Consider the following 24,224-nt stretch of genomic DNA (forward strand, 5'->3'; position numbering starts at 1 on the left):
CCGTGAGGATCGCGGTTCATTCGTTTTTGGCCTAACGGGAGGAAGAGCAAAACTCAAGTCAGGGGGCTTGAAGCAGTGCTGGGATTTAGTCACCTCTGACTCAAGGCACATCCCTGGTTTCACAGTGAAAGGGATTTAAGCCAACAGGAGCCAAGTTGATGTAAATGCCTTCAAAAACTTAATTGAGTTAAGAAGTTAGTTTCACTGAGTGAAACTCTTATTCCGTAGAGTTGTCACACACACAGATATATGTGCTGTTTCTTTTCATTTTGACAAGTATCGCAACTAATAAAAACCCCAAATTCTGTTGAAATGTTAGATAAAAGGTAAGAAAAGCTTGGCAAAGCAATTTTATATGCATAACACATTTTCGACATTAAGGCCATTTACATTGCTTCATATGATCAGGAGGAAAATAGAACAAATGAGCAAAAACAAACATTACTTTGCAGTGGCAAATAAAGGGAAAACAATGGAAGATAGTATACACTTTGTGATGTTCTAGTTGTTATGAATAGAAAGCAACTCTAAACAAATGCGGTTGTAGCCTTGGTTTAATGCCTGATGTTTACAGTATATACTGAAGTGATGTCAGATAATTGTGTATTTTTACGTCCTTCAGGTCCGTGGACCTGCTGAAAAACAGCAGGTATCCTGAAGCAGCCCAGATTTCTTTTAATCTTTTATAAATAAACAAACGGTGTTTCTGCATTTTTGTAGTTTTCTAGAAGTTTTCAAAAGTATTTTTGAATCAAATTAAAAGTTTGTCCCAGAGTAGTTGAGCATAAAAACGGGATGCTGCTGCTCCACGTTTGGTTTTGATTCTGGTTAATGCAGGCTGGATTTGAAGACACGAGTGGCCTGGAGGGTTGATAGAATGGCAAGAAATGTTTGATGCGTTTTGGTGACAAATCACCCAGTAAATTATAAACCAAAAATAATATTTTAAACTCCATTCTCCGAGCTACTGTGGGAATTGAGACTGTCCGCATTGCTTGGACTGATTTTTCTTGTCTTCCTGTTGGCAGTACTCTTTGCAGGGGTTTAGAGTCTGCTAGCAAATCAGATACATTTATATTAAGGTAACTAAACCTTATATTGGCACTTTTGGCTGTGTGGACAGGTGCCAAATACAGTTTGTTAGTAGATGGAAGTACGAACAAATGGCTGAGCTGAGTGTGGACCAGCCCCAACAAATGTAGGTGAGATGATAAGATAATTTCCTGAGAAATTCAACTAATTATTAACATGAACGGGAAAAAAAAAATAAATAAAATAAAATCTTGACTCTTTTCATTTTCTATAATGAATTCAAGCTTCACTTTAAATTAAATCACTGAAATAACTTTCTGAGTTGTATTTCATTTCATATTCTTGAATGGCTGAGTGTAGTGTTAACCACACTGAGGTCTTGTGTCTTCAAAAAGGTTTGTGTTGAAGAAGTTCATCATCTCAATACTCAGAACAAATAAGAGCTTTTTTTTTTAAATTTTACTCTGCACATTTAAGCAACGGAAAAAGTAACTGTCAACATAACGCCACCTGCAATAAAAACCATTTCCCCTTTTTGCCTTGGTCTCCACTTCCTCCAACTCGGTGACCAACCAACATGCCTTGCAGAACCATAAATCTCATTATGTGTCATGTTCAGCGGCTTAAACACAATAATTCCCAACATCCAGGCCTCTCCCGTTTCCAGCTCAACCAAAACAGGATCAGGACATCAAATAACGCAATCAGCTCTCGCGCCACGGACAGATTTACGACCTGCCGTATTCGCGACGACAGTTTCTTGTATGCAAGCCAATCAGGTTGATCAATTGGCCACTAATCCCTAAATCTGCTGCCTCCACAATGTGCGCACCTTCAAAGTGCAACCATCAATCAATCCTCAGGCCTCATAGCAGAAATTGTTGGGTCAATGCAAGTCGTGCTGGAAATATGAGATTTCGAGTGGAGCTTCGACAAACAACAAGTCGCACATAATCGAGTGTCTTGTTTTCATAAATGCAACAGCTGAGACCCAGCGAGAAAGAGGGGAAGAGCAAAAGCAAGGAGGGAGCAGATGAGGTGAAGACGAATGAAGTGGAAAGGTGAGACGGGTGAGGATGCGTAGCTAGGAATGAAAGGAAAACACATGGATTAAATCATTCTGTCTTTCAGCGACACACCCTTCATGTTCTTTTTCTCCCTGTTCATATTTTTGTTCCGCTTCAAAAAACAGTCCAAAACATTCCTTTTTTCTGACTAGTGTCTGGTCTTACAACAAAAGAACACAAAAGGAACAAAAGATTAGCAAGGACAATTGTGCACATCTCATGGCTACCACTTATTTAAGACTATTAAAACGTTGCTCCTCAAGCCAAGAACACAAAAGGAACAAAAGATTAGCAAGGACAATTGTGCACATCTCATGGCTACCACTTATTTAAGACTATTAAAACGTTGCTCCTCAAGCCCAGACAACCATGTCAGATACAGCAAAAACACACTGCAGGTCTCATTTCACGATTCAGTTTTAGACTGCATGAACTCATATCAAATATTATCCTAAAGCACCTTACAGGTCAAACAACCCTGGTTCATTTAAAAATCCTTATGCTCAAAATCAGATTTTTGCTTACTGACAAACATTAAACATGAAATAAAACATAAAAAATAAAAAAAAGCACAAGGATGCAGACTAATAAAGTAGTTCTGCATCAGAAATCACCAAAAAAAGGGAGAAAAAAAATGAAAGGAGGCAATGAACAAAATTAAAAGACATTTGCACATTTTCTGATAAAAATCATCTGAAAAACAATACTTGTGTTTATTTTCCTGCCTCACTACAGCCCATAATAGATATTTGATGTACCTGTATTTTAACATTTGTCGCAATACAACAAACGTCCCAATGATTATCTTTCTTTTTTTTCCCCACAATCCTCATTTGGGATTTTATAGTAAAAGTGGAAAATAACAGCAAAACATGGCAACTGAAGTAATCCGTTTTAATGTGCAAAGGCTCTGGGTGTGTTGTAAAAAGTGAAAAAGCAGATTTTAAAGTAGATGAATTGTCTAGAAAGTCCCTCCATTATTTACACCTTCAAGAAAGGGAAAAACTTAAGTCAATAGCATAAAGATAGTGCCTTCAAAAAAAATGAACAGCAGTTCATTATGTCCTCACAAGAGGGAGACATTAAACAACTGTCGAGTATTTTACTTTTCCTTAAACTACATTGGATCAAATGAGCATTTCAGATTTTTCTTGATAGAATGAAACAGGAAAAAAGACATCACAAAATACTTTCAATTAATAAATTATGCTAGCATATTTGTAAATGTTTTGTTTGCACTCCTAATTCTTAGACTGTGCAGCACCTTTACGTAGAACACCACTTTCATGCATTTATTTAGGCAGAGATAATGTTCTAATAATGACAGACACAGCTGCATTTTAACACTTTGTCTTTAATTTCATCCAAGAGTCACATTGACAAGTTACATAATAGCCATCATGAACAGATTCAAAATAGCTTTTTTGTTATGACTCTTTAGCATCAAAATGCAGTAATAAAATAAAACTTGTTTGATATAGAAAAAGACTGGAAATAAAACTAGACGAAGAAAAAAAAAACCTCAAAATATTTCAGGTGATTCACTTACAATAAGCCATCAGAAAGACAATATCACTCTGTAAGAGTACACCGGTCCTTCGTCTTAGGCTCACTGCAGAACAAACTGTGACAGGCAGCAATAGCATAAATACAAGTTTGTCTCTTGCAGGTTTTACATTTTCCTCACATGAAGATTTCATGTTTGAAAAAAAATAAAAAAAGATAAATCTCTACTGAGATATTTATAAGAAGGGAAACTAAATGAAAACAAATGTATATTCATTCAACCCCAACGCATTACTCTTTTTAAGTACCAAAAAAAAACAAAAGTTTAGTTTTGAATATCTGAGGGCATATAATCATATATTCTGTTTAAATCAAACAAAACAGCATATTCCTTCTGGGACAAAAACACACACAAAAAAAAAAAACTTTGAGAATTTGTTCGGTTTTAATGTATTTCACTGATTTTCAGCTTGTATACCAATACAATAACATCTTTCTAAAATGCAGCATCTGTATTAATAGAAGAGTTATTTTAAATTGGAAACATTTAATAGTTTTCTAATTCATGGTGTAAACCTAGTCAAGTCCTTCAAATCTTTTTTCTGACTGCCAACTCCCATGAGTTTACGCAATTATTTTAGGCGCCTAATTTCCACAATCTTGACAAAGAACAGTAGGATGAGCTAGGGGAAGAACTTCAACTGTACTAAATAAAATCCTCAACTTTCTCTGTGCTCCCTTTCCAAAAGAAAGAAGTTAACGGTGAATTGAAATACTGTAGACTATGACCCTACTGCGCTTCAGAGCTTTCTGACCTTATCTTTACAAAAATAAAAGCACTGTAAAGTGCAAGCACAAATCCATACAATTCTGTAAAAAAACAAAACAAAAAAAAAAAAACGTAACAGCAGGACAATGCTTTAAGATTGTCATAAATCATAGGAAACGATAGTTTGTATGCGTGTGCAGTCTGGAGTGTTTGTGTGACCCCAGCCCGTCATGTGGTGGCGCGTCACCTCAGGGCTCTATCACTCAATGCACTCGCACTTAGTTCAACCTGCACATCTCAAACAAACAAACAAACAAACAAAAAAAAAACTAAAAGCAAATTCTGGAAAACCATGACGTCTTAGGAAAATGTCCACTGGAGATCAGCACTATTGAGAGCTTCTGATTGTGACAAGATTGTCTGTACATTCTCTTTTTAGCATAAAAATTCAGTAGAGGCTATCAAGGCTATAGGTTTTCATATGAAATCTGCATTTTGTTCCTAAGCAGTCGACTCGGCGACACCAGTAATAATATAGCAATAAAATTTTACACTGTGCAGGAGCAATAAAGCACAAAATAACTAAGATTATTTAAAAAGAAATAAAATAAAAGGAGAACAAAAAAAATGTGGCTCATTTGTCATGATCAATACAAACTGCAGAGCAGAGAAGATCACAGATCTTTGTCATGGCAGTGAAAAGAATAATCATTCACATACGTATATCAAAAATTCACAAAATGTCCCGCATCTGGAATATTCAAAATACATATTGGAACTTTTAAAAAGCATTCATTTGGAGAAGGCTAAACATACGAGGAATATTGCTTTACTCAAAGTCGGAAAGGAGGATATATAAAGGATACAACGAAATAGAAACGTGACAAATTTACAGAGTTTTGGAAATGATGGTGAATACAGACGGCAAAGTGAATCACTTGATTCTCTCAGGGGAGGAATTCCCTTTAAATATGATCATTTATGATTTATGGCAGAATGTAAAGAAGGGTAAAGCTTAAGAGAAGTAGAAACACAAGTTGCTACACTGAGCGTTTCTATAGAACAAAGAAAACCGAATTTGTCAGAAAATGACTTAAAAAGTGAGCATCATTGGCATAATCTGAAGGAGGTAAACAAAGTTTGATAAAAATTTAGGTGGCAAGCTGTGTATATTTTACATTTTTTCATAAAATACCAGCATAATTGAAATTCAAACATTTGTTAATGTTACTAAGACAAACCTTCATTAAACCCATATTTAGATTTTAAGTCTTAAAAAAAAAAAAAAAAAAAGAAAAACGCAAAAACGTAGGGGTGCACCGATTTATCGGCCAGCTGATTTACTGGTGCAGATTTCCTTAATTTTGAGAGACTGGTGATCGGCTGATACTTTCATGTGAAGTCAATCTCATCCACCAATTTTATCAACCTCAGCAAAGGTCTAAAAATCAGCCACTGCCCTCTTCTGCTCTGCAGTGAGGTCGGTTTGACTGAGACAAGTATGCACCGTCTCCAACTTAGGGTCTTTCTTGCTATATTTAGCAACATTTCTGACAAAAAAAAAAAAAAATTGGTATCAATCAAAATCGGATTCTGCAGGCCAGGCTTTTTAAAGATTGGGAATCGGCCAAAACACTGCAATCAATGCACCCCTACAAAAATGACTACCTAATCTTAGAGATCATCTCGACAACTTCCTTAAATTTGTAATGAAAAAAAACAAAAAACAATCTGAAATCTTCCTTCTTTTTAGTTTAAATTTTAAAAGTAGCTCCCCTTTACATCTGGTTAATTCTGAATATATTTCATACATGTACAGGACTCACAGGAGTACGGAGTCTCTCAAACTAAACCCTGCTCACTGACGCATTTTATCACGACTGTTTGCTCAACCTGTAAGTACATTTTCAGAATGAGGTTTAAATGCTAACAGACGGGGGGCTCTTCTTTATTGTGGTCACAGGTACAAGTTCTCGGATCCACCTTACAGCATAATGAAAATATCTCCTTTTGTGAAGATCAGAAACATGGTGGATATTTCTGGTAGGTTAAATATTTCAACATTGACTGGAAATAAAAATAAAAAAAAATGTACAAGAACTCAGAAAATTGTAACTGTGTCAATAAGTGGCTCTAACGTTTTCTTTTAATGTAACACTGAGAAGAAAGTACCAAAAATTCTGGTGATTGTTTGCTTTCACTGGTCTCATGCCATAATTTGATCCCTTTTAACTGGTTACAAGACTGGGTAGGCATGTGGCGGTTACTGGTATCAAGATATACCAATGCTTAAAATATTATGGAATCGTAATGAGAAAGAAAAAATCTCTTAGCATTCAAACTTGTTTTAATTAGCCATAACTTCCTCCAGCTTTGTGGGGCAGGGAGAGTAATGCAGTGCTGCCTCTCCTCAAAATGCTTTGACAACAAAAAAACTATTTGAAGAGTTTTTTTTTTTTTTTCTTTTTAACTTTTTAATATGGTGATACAGTGAAAGCGAGGTCGCGTTGGTATATTTTGAGAATCTCATACCGGCCCATGCCTACATGAAAGGCAAACAAAAACACACACACACACAAAAAAAAAGGCGTTTCATTTTTTCACCCAATGCAATTTGGTCCAAGTTGTGTATTATCAAATGAAACAAAACACTGAAATAACCAAAACTGTATGAAACTATGAAGCGACAAGGACAAGAGATCAGTTGCGAAGAACAGTTTACATGCATGTAACCTACAAATAGTCAAAAACCATGACATCATTGTTAATTTTTCCATTTTTGTCACTGAACCCTGAGCTAAATCATATCACTGTGTTTACACACACATTCACACGCACGCGCTCGCTCGCACACACACACACACACACAAACACTCGTAGCAGTTATAATTGTCGAAGTTCAGAGACCCGAGATCACCTCAAATACGGCTGCAGAAGCTTCGTGCTTCCAGCCGTTCCTCACCGGTTCCCCCGGGCCTTCCTTCTCCACAGAAATTACAGGAGCCCATTTATTCTGCATTTTCATTTAAAAGTTCAAAAGGCAGCTACCATTAAAAGGAGGAAATGGATAAAACATTACAAGAACAAAACAAAAATAGATTTCACAAAAAGTTGTGTTATCTTTGCAATCCAGAGATTGTTTGAGTCTCGGTAAATTTGTGTTAAAAACATGCAGGGGGGAACGAGTAAAAATAACTTAAAATTGACTCCCAAGAATCCTAATAAGTGCTTGCCCTTCAAGTATTTAAGCATTGTATCCCAAAAAAGCCAGTATTTGGCGTTACGACAATTCTTCCTAAGGGGAGGGGGGAAAAAAGGTTGTTTACAGGCTGAAATGAAAAGAACCTCATGGATAAAACACCAATAAGAAAGGGTAAACTTCATTTTATGTTTGTGTTTAATGAAATGTTGTCCCTTACTGTGTGAAAAAGTTACTACAAGGTAACCAATATTGCCCCTTACAGAATTCCCTCTCACCAGGAGAGGCCCTGCTCCCTCTACTCTATCAGTTGTGTTTCTTTATGAGTGCATCTACTGAGCTGTCATGGTCTTTAGGGCTGAAGTCGGGACAGATACCATTGGCTGTTTTGCTGTTGGCAGTGCCTTGCAGGTTTATAGTTGATGGGCTGGTCTGGGTGTGGGGTTCCTGACTAGGTCCACTCTGAGGACCTACACTTTCAGTGTGAAGATAGTCATCAGCAAAGTCTGGGTTCTCCTCCACAAACCCTCGGAACTTATCTGAAAAGACCACAAGGGGGAGCCAGAGACAAAGACAACGTTACAAGCTGGCTGGACTGTAGATGTTTTAGACTGTGAAAAGAAGCCCATGCCCACTTTGACTGGAAAGTTTATAACAGAGAAGAGCGTTGAAGTGTTTGGAGGATCGCTTTACCAAATGTAATCTTCCCCGTGTCATCGACGTCGATGGCCGTAAACAGACGGGACACGTTGAGGTGAGTCACTCCTAAAGCCGTCTTCAGCACAACTGCCAGCTCGCTCTCTGTGATGGCGCTGTCTTCCTCTGCCTCAAACATCTGCAAAAAGAGGAAATGGGTATCAAACAGTTCATTTAAAAGATTGTGAAAATGCATAAGTCTACTTGGTTCTGATGCACATTCACATTTCATTTCTATGAAACAGAGCTCTGAACAGCTGCACAATGAACCTGGAAAGTAATGTTTAATAAACTAACAGCTTGCACAGAGAAACAACAGCAACAACAACAACAACAAAAAAACCATCATACTACTTCGACACTCAAATCACCAAGTAGCACTTGAATATAACTAAGCTCAGGCCAAGTCAACAAACACAGTGCGTCATTCTGTCTGGCGACAAGATCAGTACACAGTTTGATCTTGTTCTATTTGTCTTAAATCCATTTTTTTCCCCAAATAAGTAACTAAGCATAGATAGAAGCAAAACCTACCTTGAAAGCCAATTTCATTGTTTCCAGAGTTTTGGCAGGTCTGCATACGACGGATAAGGCTATCACATATTCTCTAATGTCCATGCTGTTATCTTCATACTGTAAAAAAAGAATGAAAATGAGCTATAATACGAAAAAAGAAGTTTGCTGCCACCAAAAAAAGTAGGCAAAAATATTTTCGGCCCCATCACCATCAGCAGCCTTATTGATCATAAGTAAATGAAACAAAAGGATAAATTAAATTTACAATGGAAGTTGCTGAAACAGCGTTTTCTAAATTAAATTAATTTATTACACTCTGCAAAATCCTGTATGAGATCACAAGAGTAACATTACATGAGGTTTAATTTTAGCAGAATAATGTGGCCTTGTTAAAAAAAAAAAGAAAAAAACAAAAAAGGCCATCTCGCTACCTGGTTTCACAAAGTAACAAACTTTCCCATCACTTTTCTACACCCAGCACCTCTACCAGCATATCCCAAGATCAAATTTCCAGGATTAGGATTCATCACAGTGAAGTTGTCTCTAAAGGATTTTTTTCTTTCAAACATATATTGGGAATCAAAGACCAGAAATTGATTAAAAACCCTTGGTAAAGAGCTTGGGAGGATTTTCTGCAGCATTCTGACTCCTAGAAGAACAAAATCCTGAGAAACTATTAATGCACGTCTATACGAAAAATTAATCTTTTGAAATGCAAAGTGTTGCCAAAGCAATGTTTCCTAAGAAGGTATAGATGGTTGAATAAATGGATAGTGTGAGATATTGTATTTTGTTTTTTTAATGTGTACAGATACACTAACCACAAAGTTATGAGCACATAGAGGACTGTTTGATAATTACAAATCTATTTATTTTACCCATCTTCCTGTACTGCAAAACAATATTCTTTGTCAACTACATTGACCCACAAGTCCATCGTTTTTTGTTTTTTTTTCTTTTTGTTTTTCACAAAACACATACTTTATCGAACCATAAGGTTGTTACCTCATCAAAAAGAGCAAACATGTCGCGCAGCATATCTGAAACTGGGACATCAAGGAAGTGAGCAAAGTCTTCCAAGGCAAGTTTCTGCCCTTCCAGCTTTCTGGCTCTGTTCCCGTATTCCTGCAACACCTTCTCGGTGTTCTGGGGCTTCAGCCTGCGACAGCATGGGAGGAAACTCTTGTTTAGGATCTGTAAACTATTATGCATTATGTGAGCAAGAAAACATTTTCTAATTATTTAAAAGGAGAAAAAAAAGGATAACTGATGCACTGAGAAAGGATCGTTTTCTCTCAACTGGAAGGACAATTTTGGTTGACGTTTAGAGTTGATAACCTCACTAAATTTTACAAAACTTTTTAAAAGAAGAAGTTCAGTCAAATCTCCAGTAGCTAAAGAGGAACTGGAACTCTTTTCCGGTAGCTGCTTGTCACAAAGAGCACCAATCCACTGCATACAGTTAACTGGTGCATCTTACAACATCAAGAATCTATCCTAAACAAAAATCAGACAATGACGTTTGAGTACGCAACACTTGTTTACAATACTGCGGCCAAAAAAATAAATAAAAAAATCCCTGCTGATTTCCTACTGTCATTTTCTTCGTCTCCCATTCATGCCCTTTACTTAGTTCTCTTTAATGAGTGCTGTGCATTGGAAAACTTGACTCACCCCAGTCTCCTGACAAGCTTGGCAAACTCCAACAGACAGGTGTCGACCGGCAGCCTCAGCTGGCCCTCTGCCATCGCCAGCTGGCAGTCTTCAAATGAATAATCTGTGATAGGTACCCCCAGGGCTCTGAGCGCACCAGGGATGACGGGACGACGACGGGACAAATCAATACTTTGCTTTAGGTGTATGTTCTTATTATGGAAAAGATTTATGCTTTCATCTCAAACGTATGAAACTTTTAGTGATCACAGATCAAATCCTTATGATTAGATACAGGGATTTTACAAATCTGTGGCCATCTGAGCTTCCTTTCTGTTACTTGTGGTGATGTGCATACCAAACTGCAGAGTACAGGACAGTATCATTTCTCACATCTGCCAGAACAATCAATACATTTCACTTACTTAGCCATGACTCGTCTCACATTGACTGCAAAGAGAGCAGGATTCCTTTTCTCCTCCTCCGAAGGGGTGTATATGGGAAGGAACTGCACAAAAACCAAAAGTAAAATGTGAGCATTTTAAAAGAAAAATAAGTGTAAATTTAACAAAAAATTGAATGACAAAAGAACCTGGGGGCTTCTAAGGTCAAATTCTTGCTTTTAATGATTGACGAACATCAAGCAAGCCATCTTTGACAATGAGAGAAAAATGCAACATAATCATGCTTTCATACTTACCTCTATCACAAACTCATTGTGTAACTGGCAGAGAGTCAGCCACAAGATTTTAAACCTGAAAGGCAGAAAGATAGAAATCATAAGTGACCAATAAAGACACACACAGCAGTTTCTAAGACACCAACACTTTGTTTATTGTTGTGCAACATGCTGTCAAATGACTATCTGGCTGAGTGAGGCCAACTAACAAGTAATCACAGCATTTAACGCACCACAGGTCTAAGTTGTTATAATAATGCCAAGATGAAAACCATAAGCACTGGGTTTTTCTTTTACTCCTGCAAATGTCAATTTTATGACACCTAATTCCTAAATTAGGTTGCATTTGTTTTAGGTATATCAAAAACAACTTGCATTTTGAATGAATCCGAGACCAAATTAAATTTTGTTACACATTTATTTAATCGTTTACCTCCCCACAAAATGCTAATTTCTAACATTACTAGCACTCCATAGACCATATAATAATAATTACTGTATATATATATATATATATATATATATATATATATATATATATATATATATATATAGGTTTGGCAGTAAAATAGTAGGTTTGGCAGTAAAATAGTCTATTACCCAATCTATCGGCAATCTTACCAGTTTATTGGGGTAGCGAATCACAACAGGCTGCACTGGAACACCAGGAATAAAAGCCCCTAAAAGAAAAAGTTTAGATAGATAAATCATCATAGCTGAAAACCTGGAAACACATAAACAGAGCTATTGAAATACAACACCCAAAGCCAGATTTCTGTAGTTTATATGTCATGAATCTACCTTTAGGAGTTTAATAACGACTTAAACTTAGTCTATTTTGCTGATCACCCTTCACATGTCTCTGTGGTTCTAGAAGTATCTTGCAAAAAGTATCAAGTTATTTTCAGCACAGTGTAAATTGATATCTAGAGGACATTATTCTTTGTTTTTCTGAAGAGTTACACTTTAGGAATTTCTGCTTTAATGGCTCATCTGTTGGATAGACGACTTGCAGCCTTTGATTCCAACGTGCATCAAAAAAAACCAAAAAAAAAAAAAACCTTTGTTACCAATCACCATGTCGCTGGTTCACCAGTAATAATCAGTGTTATTTACTTATTATGTCAGTGGTCATTAATGATATTTGATTTTGTTAGTGCATATTATTAGAAAGAGCCCAAAATAAAAGACAGGCCTAAAATAACCCAATTTTCACATTTGGACTCACTTTGTTTAATGTTGTGTAACATTCTTTCAAATGACAAAAAGTGTGGTTTACTAGTGGCAAACCACACTTAAAAGCAAGCCTTGAAATCAGCTGTACTTTAGTGAACAAAGTTTCGACTGAATGCCTGGAAACATGTTACCTGGTTTAAAGGTAATGAGGCAGGATCTATTGGTGCAGGTCCCCTCTGGAAAAATCATGACCTAAAAGTAAGAGTAGGAAATTAATCGCTGATAAAACAATATGTTCTATTATTGTTCATGCCAGTAGGAACAATACAGTGTTTGTCTTAAGTACGATATGTAACACGGCAAGTAATACATCCCAAAGCGATCCACCAAATGTTACTATGAATCATTTGTGTGACTATGTAAGTTTGTTTAAAAAAAAAAAAAAAAAAGTCAAAAAGATTTAGCAGAGCTGAAACCACCTTGGTAAATTAGACATGCAAAAAAAACAAAAAAAAAAAAACAGTTCCTGTTAAAAGATGCTTCTTTTGGTGGATTATTAGGCCACAACAAAATTACAGTTTTGTCAATCCACTAACTTGAGGCCAATCTCCTCCATAATGAGCTCTCCGCCTGATCTCCTCCACTGTCTTCTTTCTTGAGTTCTGGTCTGAACGGGATACGAACACCGGCCGAATGTATTTTATCAAAGCTGGAAGAGACGCAGAGTCGAAAAATGAATATATAACACAGTTAAGTCAAGAAAACATTTGTGTTATTTCAACAAAGTAAAGCAAAGTAAAGCAATTTCAAAAGCAAAAGAGATTATGATTAAGAACAAAAATGACATTAAGGCACTTCTGCATGTCTTACTTGCAGTTGGAGCCGTTAAATAAGTTAACACCAAATCACTCCTGACAAACATGTCATGTCAAACATGCTTATTGGCAGACATTTTTACAAGTCTGCAGTACAATTAGATAAAAAGCAGAAGCTTGAGGGAGTAGAACATCTCATTATGGAAACTTTAGAAAACAGTTATATTTGACTGAGCGCAGCATTAATAAGTAAACCCATCTGTGTTATGTTTGGGTCAAAGAAACCACAATTAGTCTGCTATTTTAAACACAGCTGTGAATGTTAGTAACACAAGTTCCTCAAAGACAGAAGCATGAGTCAGAATAGCCTCATCTTCAGATCGTAAATGTAAGATAGGTCTCGCTTCTTTTTATAAATACAGTCAGTAAATATGAGGCTACAAGGACACAAGCGATCATTTAACTTCATTTTAGTTTAATCAAGCTCCACAATGTCATTGTTCCCTGTTAAACTGTATTGTTTCTTCTTGGAACTTGCACAGCTATTTTTATATACAATGACACATGACAGGAACTTAGCAATGCAGAGTTCAGTTTCAGTTTAACCGATAGCTGTGTAGTAGCGGCGATGTACTGTGGCCGCTACTATACAAGCACTCCAGTTAGTAATTCTGGCTAGTCAAAATAATAAGCATGTTTATATAATCTGAGTTTATAGCTGAACTTAGATTATTTGAATTAAAGTACATTAAAATAAATAAAAATATGGAAATGGATGTAAAATATTCAAATACAAATTATTAAAAGGAGAAAGAAATAACATTTACCAAACTGAGTCTATAAATTATGTTTAAGGAGCCATTGGTGCAAAAATTAGCTGGACTGAAAATATTTGAATATAATCACTGCATTCTGTTTTAAACACTATTTTGTTGTGGAAGTGGAGGCTCTGGCACTGTCTTATGCCTAATCTTGGTTGATGCAGAACCAATTTGTTTAAACAGACAAAAGCATGGTGTACGTTGATGCTGCTGCTGGCCATCCAGATAATTTCCCAGTGAAGCTGTCAGTGCTTTTCCTCGTGCTAGCTGTATCTGTCACGACTCTTCCTCATTTTTATGCAAACTAACTTCCACCAAAACAAAGCCCAACCAACACGAAGCATCACTGGTTACATTGGCTTAGTACTTTTAGAATTACTAAAACTAAGGCTATATGCTTTAGCAAGTTCCCATAATTCACCACACATTACACATCTGTGGGAAAGCGACACAGATGTGTAATGTGATAAACCCAACTCAAGGTTAAGGAAGATGTACTTTAATTAGGAAGATAAACAGTTTAAATCAGCTAAAAAATAAACAAAAAAATCTGACAAAACACAGCACACTGACAAATAATTACAAAATGCAGCTTTCAATATTACTTCCTGGGTCTAAACTCCTTCACTCCTTAAAACTAAAAGGAAGCTTTCACAACATTAAAAAAGGTAAACGTTAGCTATTGGCACTAACAGAGGCATACTGCACACGGAAAAGTACAATCAATATGACACTGGGTTAAAGATTCAGATGGCAGTTGTGTATTTCTTGATATTTTTGAATGTTCAAGCTTAACCAGTTGAAAACCAAATCCTCCAAACATGTTTGAGAAAAAAAAAAGGAAGAAATTAAAGGGCATAAAAAAAAAAAAGATAATGTAGTATTTGAAAAAAAAACAAAAAAAAAAAGAGGTGGAACTACATGAAGAAAAAGCTGCTTGTGATTGAGTTTCCTACTGACAGGAAGGGATTAATGCTAGCTCCTTCCAAAAGACATTCTGCACACGTGACTGCAGCTGATCATGTCTTAATGCTCATTATGGGTTCCACATGCTTGGCAGGCTCTGCTTCCTGGCTCCTTTTACAAAGGCAATAGGACTGAAATTTAAGATTGGCAAGTCTTATTATTTTCACATTGTCATGACTGTTTCAGAGTCAAACAAAAGCTGTGCAAAAAAAAAAAAAGAAAAATTAATTAATCTAGTGTTGCATATATTTGATACCTTAGAATACTACAACGCACCATCCCAGCATATTGCAGAGTGTTGATTCTGACACACACTGCCAGAAATATTATGCACCAATAGTATGTCATTTCAATCTTGCAATGCAAGCAAGTAAGAGCGTTTTAACTTGGCTGAGCTCCACTCAGCCTGGAGCTAACAATGTGGCAAATTGCTGACTTAGTTGACAGGGCAGGATGAGGTGAAAGAGAGGCTAAAATAAGACACAAACCTTGACTGTGTCCTGCTTAGAGGTGTATATGATCCAATGTCTTCACTGGCAGCTAGAAGGGTAACTTCACATGCAAGCCACTTAATAGGATATGCTGTCAATGTGGTGTGACTGCAGTCTGCGACTAAGGTCTACCTGATGTCTGCATCGGCTCTGTGTACAAGCTCCTGGTCTGGGTTTTGATAAAATTAAATCAATAATAGCAGGAGAAAATAATATGTTTACTTCAGATAAACCTGAAAGAATTTTGTAGGAGTTAGTAGAAAAGTGTCTCCTTGTCAAATATTTAGCAGTCAATGAGCAAAATGTATTTAGCAAATTGAAACTTTGAAACTAAGGTTAGCTGAAATTCTAAATAAATCAATGTTTACTTGAAATTAAAAGAGTTTTCCTATTCCTAGAATAACTGAGGACATTTGAGTGTTGCCTTAGCAACTCACTGTATTTAAGAGCATAAAATTATATAAGTATATGCATGTTTAAATTAACAGTTTACCAAATTAGCTTTTGGGGACGCTGAAAATTTTGACAATGATTTTACAGCTCAATCTCAAGCCTGTTCCTATAAACACACACACACACACACACACGTTCTCTTACACACTGCTAAAATGTGGGAAAAATGTTCAATCCTAACTATGGTGTAGGTCAATAGTGACCTTTGATAACTAAATAAGGTGAAGTGTGTACTGTGTCATTTTTAATAAATGGACCAAGTCTGTTTAGTTTGTCACCGCGTTGACCCGATTTGAATCGTTTCCTTTATGACCCCAGTAGCAGTCCTTATCGACTGTCAATATTTGTTTTGATTGTAGCAACTACTACTCAGCATAAAGTCCACACTACCTTATCAGGAAAGCATAGTGACTGATAGTGCAGGCGATCCAAATCAGCTTATTTAAAATACTGACAAAGTAAAAGCTTTAGCTCTATTACAATTTTAAAGCAATAATTTGTGGCATCAAACCAAACAATGTTATATGCTACATGTGTACCGAATGATTGTTTTGTTTAAGGGTAACAACAAACATTTTAGTACATTTTACTTACTTCCCCAAACGGGTATGTCCTTGCTCTCAGCCTTCATGACTATCGAGGACATCGTCATTGTGACGGGGATGGCGTCAAAGTAAGAGGAGTGGGGTGCCAGGGTGATGATGGGTGCTTCTGTAGGCAGAGCTCTTTGACCTTTCACAGTTATCCAGTGAAAGCCTCCCGCAAACCACATGATCCGCATGATCACTCTTAGGATGATGTCCACCAGTCTGTGAACAAAATTTGGCATGACTTGGTGCTCTTTTCATTCAACTTTGAATTACAAACACTCAGTATGGTGCATTTTGTTTAAACAGCAGTGCTGGTAATATGGGAGGTTTGTGAGATGGGCTGACACAGAGAAATAATTTAGATATGAAAAAAAATAAATACACTGGTTCTGATAATGTGTGTTTTGAATGAAAACCCAAACCTGGTATGTATTTGCATGATACCCCTCTGAACAAGTTAATCGACATAATACCAGCTAAAAGTCTTTTGGGGTATGTCTTCACCATGTCTGTATATTTGAACTGGGCCATGTTTTCTTTTAATTTTATTTTTAGATCACAGATTTAAAAGTTCAAAACTTGGATGTTTTAAACTTGGCATATTGTTTTATAACCCAACTGCAAATAAATCTGTCCAAAACTTATTTATTGATTTGTCTGATTGTCATTTGGTAAATACAGTTCTCTAATAAACCCTCAAGGTCTGGAAAAAAAACCCCAAAAAAACACTGCAAAGATTAAATGATACAAAGAACAGCTGTGACTTTTTTTTGAACACCAAAAAAATTATTTTTTAAAATTTTGAATATCTGTTAGTAATACAATAGTTTTTGCTGATATGACATGTTATAAAGCAAAAAAAAAAAAAAAAGAAGACAGGGTTAATCTCTACAATCAAAAAAGTTGTTTCAGCTTTCCTTACATCAGTGCAAACATTTTTTTCAGAGACACATTTGAGCAGCAGAGCACCTACCTCCTCCAGAGGCACTGGGGTTCAACAGTGGTCTCGGAGCGTCCCACTGAAGCAAGGAAGGCAAAAGGCCAAGCCAGCAGCATCATAAATGCTGCTATGAGCAGACGGATAGGGAATAGTGTCACCGTCATTAATCCAATCTGTTAAAGAGTAAGAGGAGGGGGGAAGAAGTGTTAATCAAACAAACATTGCATCATGTCTTCTCAGTAGAAACTCACATAATGGAATCAAAACTACTCTAAAATGAGACAGTTTTGGTGATGCACCAATGCATAACCATTGGAAGTTTGAAAAATGTTAGATTTTAAGGATGGATGGGGCCGTAACAACCTCGTCCCCTCAGTAAGAGAAATGAAGATGGGTTGTGGCTGGACAATGACCCAAACACACTCAGAGGGCAATCAAGTAGTAGCTCTGTAAAATGAATTTCAAGGTCCTAGCGTGGCTGAGCCAGTCTTGAGACCTGATCTCAACAGAAAATCTTTGGAACGAGCTGAAACTCTGTGTTGCCCAGCAACAGCTCCGAAGTCGGAAAGATCTGGAGATCTGTACAGGCTAAAATCCCTGCTGCAGTGTATGCAAACCTGGTGACAAACTACAAGAAACAGACTTCTGCACCAAACATTAAGCTCTATTTTATATCATTCTTATTATGAGCAATAAAATAAACATTTAATTATTCAAAAATAAACAATGCAATTAGTGGATCTTTGTTTTTTAAACAATATGTCATCTTCATTTTTTGCAAGTCAGAAAACTTGGAAAAAAAAAAAATAAATCATTGGTGTATGAAATGTTTATTTTCCCCAGATACTGTGTCATAGGCGCACAGCTAACATCTTCTTACTTGGACGCCCTCTGGGTGTCTCAGGTCCTTAAAATCTTGGACATCCACATAAAAAGAAGCTTTCAGCCATGTGCTGTAAGAGAACTGACTTTTAAGAACAGGAGCAAGCACCTAATTTATTGCAACAAGTGTGCAATATTTCTAAAGCAAACCCTGAATTGCATAAGGATTTTAAAGTACACCACATACAATTTTACAAAAGCAGTTCTCACTCTTGAAAGGGGAACAAAAGCTGGCATTGTTGACACTCTGAAAATTATTACAAGTGGAATGCATTTTCCTAGTTGTCATTTACCACTGCCCTAAAGAACATCATTTAGTTTTTGGAATAATTACTGTTCAATGAAAAGACCCAGAAGGTGCATTTAAATACCAGCTTTAATGACAGTGTTTCACTAATGTCACACTGTTTTAGTGAACAGCTGCACAGTTTGTTACTGTTGTGCTTTTGTTTAAATCAAGTAAAGATGCATATTTTACTCTGGGCTATAAACGCAAAGCAGTTTCAGGTTAAAGCTTTCTTGTGAATAACAAGCAAACATACAGTGAAAGAGGAAGCAGTAGTAAAAAAAAAATATATATATATATATATAGTTTTGGTCACTATGGACAAAAAGTTAAATACGTTCATCTGCTTTAAGTGTGATGGAATCTGGATTTGCGGTTTAACTAGAACATGTCGGTCAAAATGACAGAACAAAAAAAGTCTACTGCGACCTCTGAGATATATGTAAAACACTTGGACGTCTGAGTTGCACAGGCTTTTAAAGGTTTCCTTTTTTCAAAACTATGCTACTAAAAAACCGCTCAAATTTACTTGTTCAAAAAGGGGCTACTGCAGAGCATTCACAGTAATTCACCCAATGGCTTGGATACTTGGTCATAATTATCACTGCACAATTGATTGGTGCTAAGCTATGCAAGTAGCGTCACAAAACACCAAATTCTTGGACGCGTGCTGGGTAGAATATAATTGTGCTTATCTGCAGTTTGATGAACTCTAATTTCCCTTAATGCCTACACCAGGTCTATTTCCTCAGTGGACAAAATCCTACAACACACGAAAAGTGATGGCAACATTATGCAAAGGTACATTCCCTTCAAAAGATGGTTAACTGTAGTAGAGAAAGTTAAAATGTTAAGCAACTGTAATGCAAATAATTATTTCTGTGAAATCAGGCAGTACTACAATGCAGGATAAATGGTTCAAAAGCGATGAACATGATTAAAGATTATTGCAGCTAATCTGACAAGATACTTATGAAATGAATGTCACTTCATGAGTCCTGTTTCTAAATTCATAACCATGAAATAAAGATAAGCCATTTAAACTCCATTCTTGAATATATGTTGCATGCATCTAGGCATTCTGGATTAACTTCTCTTTTTTTTCCTGTTTTGCTTCATGCTTGTTCAAAGCAGTAACTAGATTGTGAACTCTGGGGTGAGTTACAGGGGTTTCTAAATAATTTGTACTTTTTTTATATAAAGTAAAAACAGGAAAAAAATCTAGAAATGTTGGATAGGCTGCTTTGTCTTTAACATGATGGCTAATACAAAGACAGGTTAATGCATTGCATTATTGACCAGTATTCACTATGCAATTCAGACAATATAACAGGATCAGACAGATTTAAGACAATAAGCGCAAGTTATCCCACTGCTAAATTCAGTTTCTTAATTGTATAAGATTTATGTGGAAAACCAACAGAAGCATACATAATTACACACATCCAGCTTTGATGAATGGTTTCTTCCTTTGATAGAAAAGATTTTAACATATTTCACATGGAGATAAGTTTGACTTGTTCATCACTAGTAAGTCTCTACGACAAGAGAGACATGCTGAAAACACGGTAGGTTATAATTCTGCTTCAGCCTATTAGTTCAGTGGTCTTTAGTTTGCCCTTTACACATAAGAGACTTATGGTCTAACACTAAGCACAACTTGGACGACGATCTAACAGATCAGATGTGGATTGGCTTTGCTTCCTCCCCATTTCTGAAACTGGAAACTTTTGAGTGAAAAGAGATCGAATATCAGTGTTAGATTGAACATATTCCTCACACCCATAAATACGTCACTTCAGTTTATTGGGTGATCATTTGCTAATAAGGCTATTATTATTTTTAAACAAGATTGTAATTGTAAGAATAGCACAATCACCAAACAAACAAGAGGTGTTGAAGAAACAAACATGCAAACTATCTGGTCTGCATGGACTTGAATTGCGTAATTGCTTAAGTGCGTCACCAAATGTCATGGCTTTGATGTTAATCTGAAGGATCAAACTGCGCTTCAGCCAAAGTTTTGAAATCGGAACATTTCTCCAATTGAAGTGACCACAACTCAACAAGAGTTTCTGAACGAAGGGATTTCCCTCATCTCGCTTCGCACCAGTGGAGGAAATCCCACAAGTCTCAGCAGCAGTTCACCTGGGTTAGAGGCGATTCTCAGATAGGAATTTTTTTTACAATTTAGTTAAAAGATAAAGTCATTCTTTTCCTCAGCTTTGTGGCTAACAAGCAACATTTCTTCACATTTATTTTCTCATTCATTTCTATGTTTTTAAATGTAGTCAATATCTATTCTCCTAGGAACTGTGATTACATATTGCAATAAGAAAAACTGTTAAAGACTTAAAGTACTGACTATTTTCTGGATTTTATACATCTGACTAACTTTTCACATCAACTATGAAAAGATTATGTGACCTGTGTCTGATCCTCCCTAGGTTACCATGTATAACCTGTAACAACATACTCCCCTCCTACTTGTTATGGAAGTATCAATCATAAAAGATAATTTATTATGATGCTGAACAAACATTTGTGTGCAACTTCATGCCGCATACAGCTTAGTTGTGCATTTCTTTGTTCTTTTTGCGAACCATCTTGACAGGAAACATGCAGTAGCATCACTCTGAAGAGTTCTGCACTTTTCTCAACCTCATTTGTGAGAAGACACAAACTGCAGTCAGAAGTTTAAACCACATGCTGGATTTCTAATCACTGTTCTCAACAACAGAAACTCATGACCTCAAGTAGATGCAAACACTTCCCCTATTTCAACTCATGTGAATTCAACAAGAGGGTCCATGTGGTATTCTTAATGATTAGTCAACCCTTAGTTTTTAAGGAACAAATGTCATTAGTAGAATGTCCTTTATTCTGTGTATAATGCAGCATGTGACAGTATTTCTCCATCAAAATCTTGTTTCACATGAGTAGCAACTTGTACTACTTTTTGGAAATGTTTGACACAACTGCCAAAACTGTGATAATTTTAATTATCATAATATATTTGCAAACATTAAACTTAAATGTTGCATATAGTTAAATCTCTATTCTCAGCAGTAGTAAGAATTAAATATTCTGAAAAGTGCATCGTGTTGCAATCCAGCATTTGATTGAATTTTGAAATTTCAATGTCCTACCCACTAACCCAACAGTGGCAGCAGTCCCAGGACTCAACACTGACTTTTTATATACATGAAGCACCTAGCCTAGCCATTGCCTTCCTACACAATTCCACTTGATTCTCATCTCTCTTCACTACCCCATAAGGGCTTTCTCCCACTGAACTGGATTACTCCTGCAGAAATTCAAAACATTGTGAACAATGACATTGATTTCCATTCTGATTCAGAATTTTAGTCTGCCTGTAGTTTAGCAGTAGCAGCAGTGAAAGTGAATAAAGNTTGTTAAATTGCAGTGTTAATTGGTTGGTGTTGCTTAAGCCCCGCCTCCGCGTAACGGCTGCAGAGTATGTTCTACTTTCTGTCGTCTCGCCACCAGTCACTCGATCTGTACGGCTTCTTTTCGCACATTAAAGGTAAGCTAAATATCCATACATGACTATTGTTTCGTTGGAAATGTGCTTTTTAGTTTGTGACTTAAACAAATGCACTATATTTAACCCATTTTGCATGGAAAATTAATCAAATTCAAGGTCCCGCCGTTTTGCCAAATCTAGGCGAACAGTAAATTTGAATTCTCTTATATTTGGTAAGTTATAGTTGTCATTTTAAACCATGAATAAGCGGTATTATTTGAAATATTGGCGATGTGTGCATTAAAAAAGCTAACATTGCAAACTGCTAGCCTCCGAGAGGATGTGGGGATTTTTTTTTATTCCCTCGCGAAGTTGTTCGTTATCTCGAGCAATAAAGTGTTGCTAGGTAAGGGTAAAGCTAAACTTTTGAGAGGGAACGCAAACGAGAGCGGAAAAAAGATCCCCGTGTCCCCTTGAGGGCTCCGTAGACTATAGCAGTAGCAAAGCAAGAGTGTAAAAAGCCACGTTACGGTTAGCCGCTAGGGAGCTAGCTCAACACTCTAGCTAAGTCTATATAGCGGACAGAGCTAACGTGTTCAAAGTGATAGTGGAAGTGATAAAGTGTTGGTTTAAAATATCTGTAAGGTGTTGTCAAAGCTTGGCTCATGTCCCTTTTGTGCTATGCAGAAATGCTGGTTCAAGTGGAGTATCAGACAGTCCAAAAATGGGTTCGGGTTCCAGTGACAGATGACTGCTATGATTACTTGAAATTCATGCAAGAGGGTAAGTTGAGTACTAATTATGTTGTTGTGGCAGCTGCCATTAAATGAAGTAAGCTTAAGGTAGTTTTCTCAAATCATGTCCCGAATGCTTATTAATTATTTTCATAAAAATGATTGTGTCAAATTTTGGTAAACAATATGGGAAACATTAAAGATGTACAATTTCAACCATTGTCTGAAAATATTATTTGAAATATTTTCTATTTATGAATGTAATTGGCCCTTACCAGTTCTAACCATATGCTATAAATTAGCATGTTAAGATGAATATTTTTGTTATCTTCCAGTACATGCTAAATTCAATTTGGCAAGTGAAATCTGTGTAGACCTAAAAGACTCTTCTGGAGTTGATGTGGATGCTGATATTTTTGATGAACTCCTGAGGTCTGCTACAGTATCTTTCAAAGTAGTCACTAAGCACTTTGGTAAGATTTAAAAGCATTAAAACAAGTGTTCCTCCTAATGCATTTTAAAAACATATAAATCAAAAGTTCATTTTAAGTTGTTTACTAATGAGTCTTCTAAACTTTATACAGTGGGCGTTGTTGACGAGAGTGAGGTAACAGACGCTTCCTTCAGTTCTGAAGATGGGTCAGCCTCGTCAGTTGAATCTCCAAGCTCAAGCTCATCTTCTACAGTGATCACAGAGAACACCAGAGCACAGAGAAGACGACTGGCTGAAGGACCACCTGACAGTAAGATGGCAAAAGATGTAAGTTGTGTCAAGGTGGGAAATGGAATGATGATCCATTTTAAAATTCATAGCAGGATGACATGTGAAATCTGTTGCAGATTGTCTATGTAGCTCTGCACCAAAAACCAGGGGGAGAAGATGTATTAAAAGAATACAACAAGACCAAAAGTCTCTCTGATCCAACAAGAAGGAAACTTGTCAATATTTTAGTGGCGGATATGATCGAAAGTCATGGGTATGTACCAATAAACCTCAGCCTGCTGATTGGGGGCCAGAATTTAACCTTGATATTTTTGACTGATGGTACTTTTAAAAGTTAAACACATACATGTATGAAATCCATAGAAATTTTAGAATAATTTGAAAACACATAATGATTATTCAAATAATTTGTAATTACTGAGAATGAGTTTTCTATTCATAACCTTTGCTTAATTGGTGTGAGTTTGTTTAACCCCTATGTGAAACATGAATATTCTTATTGAATTGTTTTTTTAGGAGAGTCCCTCCTGTCAATGTCCGCATTACCTATGCCCTGGGAATTGTCACTCTCTTTCCCAATTTGAAAGATAATTGCTCACCAACTGGCTACGTGAGTACCTGAAGATTCTCTTGGGTCATAATCTATTTGGATTTCTATCTTTTTTTTTTCTACAATGTCAGTTACCTGTGTAATTGTCCTTTTGAACGCAATATAATCAACATTTTGTGTTTTCTGTTCTGT

The 24,224-nt window shown here is 36.4% G+C and overlaps 2 protein-coding genes across 3 annotated transcripts in view; one reads left to right on the forward strand and one right to left on the reverse strand.

The window, feature by feature from the left end:
* Positions 1 to 3,435: 3,435 nt before the first annotated feature.
* LOC103150082 (lysophosphatidylcholine acyltransferase 1) overlaps positions 3,436 to 24,224 on the reverse strand; it is a 26,800-nt gene continuing 6,011 nt past the window's right edge. The window contains exons 2-13 of the mRNA XM_016668954.1: positions 17,403 to 17,542; positions 16,434 to 16,648; positions 12,890 to 13,002; positions 12,485 to 12,545; positions 11,680 to 11,797; positions 11,139 to 11,193; positions 10,864 to 10,946; positions 10,460 to 10,585; positions 9,791 to 9,944; positions 8,804 to 8,902; positions 8,267 to 8,408; positions 3,436 to 8,112 (exon numbers count right to left, since the gene is read on the reverse strand). Of these exons, the coding sequence (XP_016524440.1) occupies positions 7,880 to 8,112; positions 8,267 to 8,408; positions 8,804 to 8,902; positions 9,791 to 9,944; positions 10,460 to 10,585; positions 10,864 to 10,946; positions 11,139 to 11,193; positions 11,680 to 11,797; positions 12,485 to 12,545; positions 12,890 to 13,002; positions 16,434 to 16,648; positions 17,403 to 17,542 (1,539 nt within the window). The 3' untranslated portion in view covers positions 3,436 to 7,879. The remainder of the gene's footprint in view (positions 8,113 to 8,266; positions 8,409 to 8,803; positions 8,903 to 9,790; positions 9,945 to 10,459; positions 10,586 to 10,863; positions 10,947 to 11,138; positions 11,194 to 11,679; positions 11,798 to 12,484; positions 12,546 to 12,889; positions 13,003 to 16,433; positions 16,649 to 17,402; positions 17,543 to 24,224) is intronic.
* LOC103144399 (uncharacterized) overlaps positions 21,959 to 24,224 on the forward strand; it is a 4,333-nt gene continuing 2,067 nt past the window's right edge. Inside the window, exons 1-6 of one of the 2 annotated variants that reach the window (XM_016666339.1) lie at positions 21,959 to 22,084; positions 22,712 to 22,807; positions 23,094 to 23,231; positions 23,343 to 23,518; positions 23,599 to 23,735; positions 23,999 to 24,092. In XM_016666339.1, coding sequence (XP_016521825.1) covers positions 22,018 to 22,084; positions 22,712 to 22,807; positions 23,094 to 23,231; positions 23,343 to 23,518; positions 23,599 to 23,735; positions 23,999 to 24,092 — 708 coding nt within the window. In that variant the 5' untranslated portion in view covers positions 21,959 to 22,017. The remainder of the gene's footprint in view (positions 22,085 to 22,711; positions 22,808 to 23,093; positions 23,232 to 23,342; positions 23,519 to 23,598; positions 23,736 to 23,998; positions 24,093 to 24,224) is intronic. The other variant, XM_007561758.2, reaches the window with a different exon arrangement.

This window comes from Poecilia formosa, unplaced genomic scaffold (genome assembly GCF_000485575.1).
Source record: "Poecilia formosa unplaced genomic scaffold, Poecilia_formosa-5.1.2 Scaffold0, whole genome shotgun sequence".
Lineage (NCBI taxonomy): Eukaryota > Metazoa > Chordata > Actinopteri > Cyprinodontiformes > Poeciliidae > Poecilia > Poecilia formosa.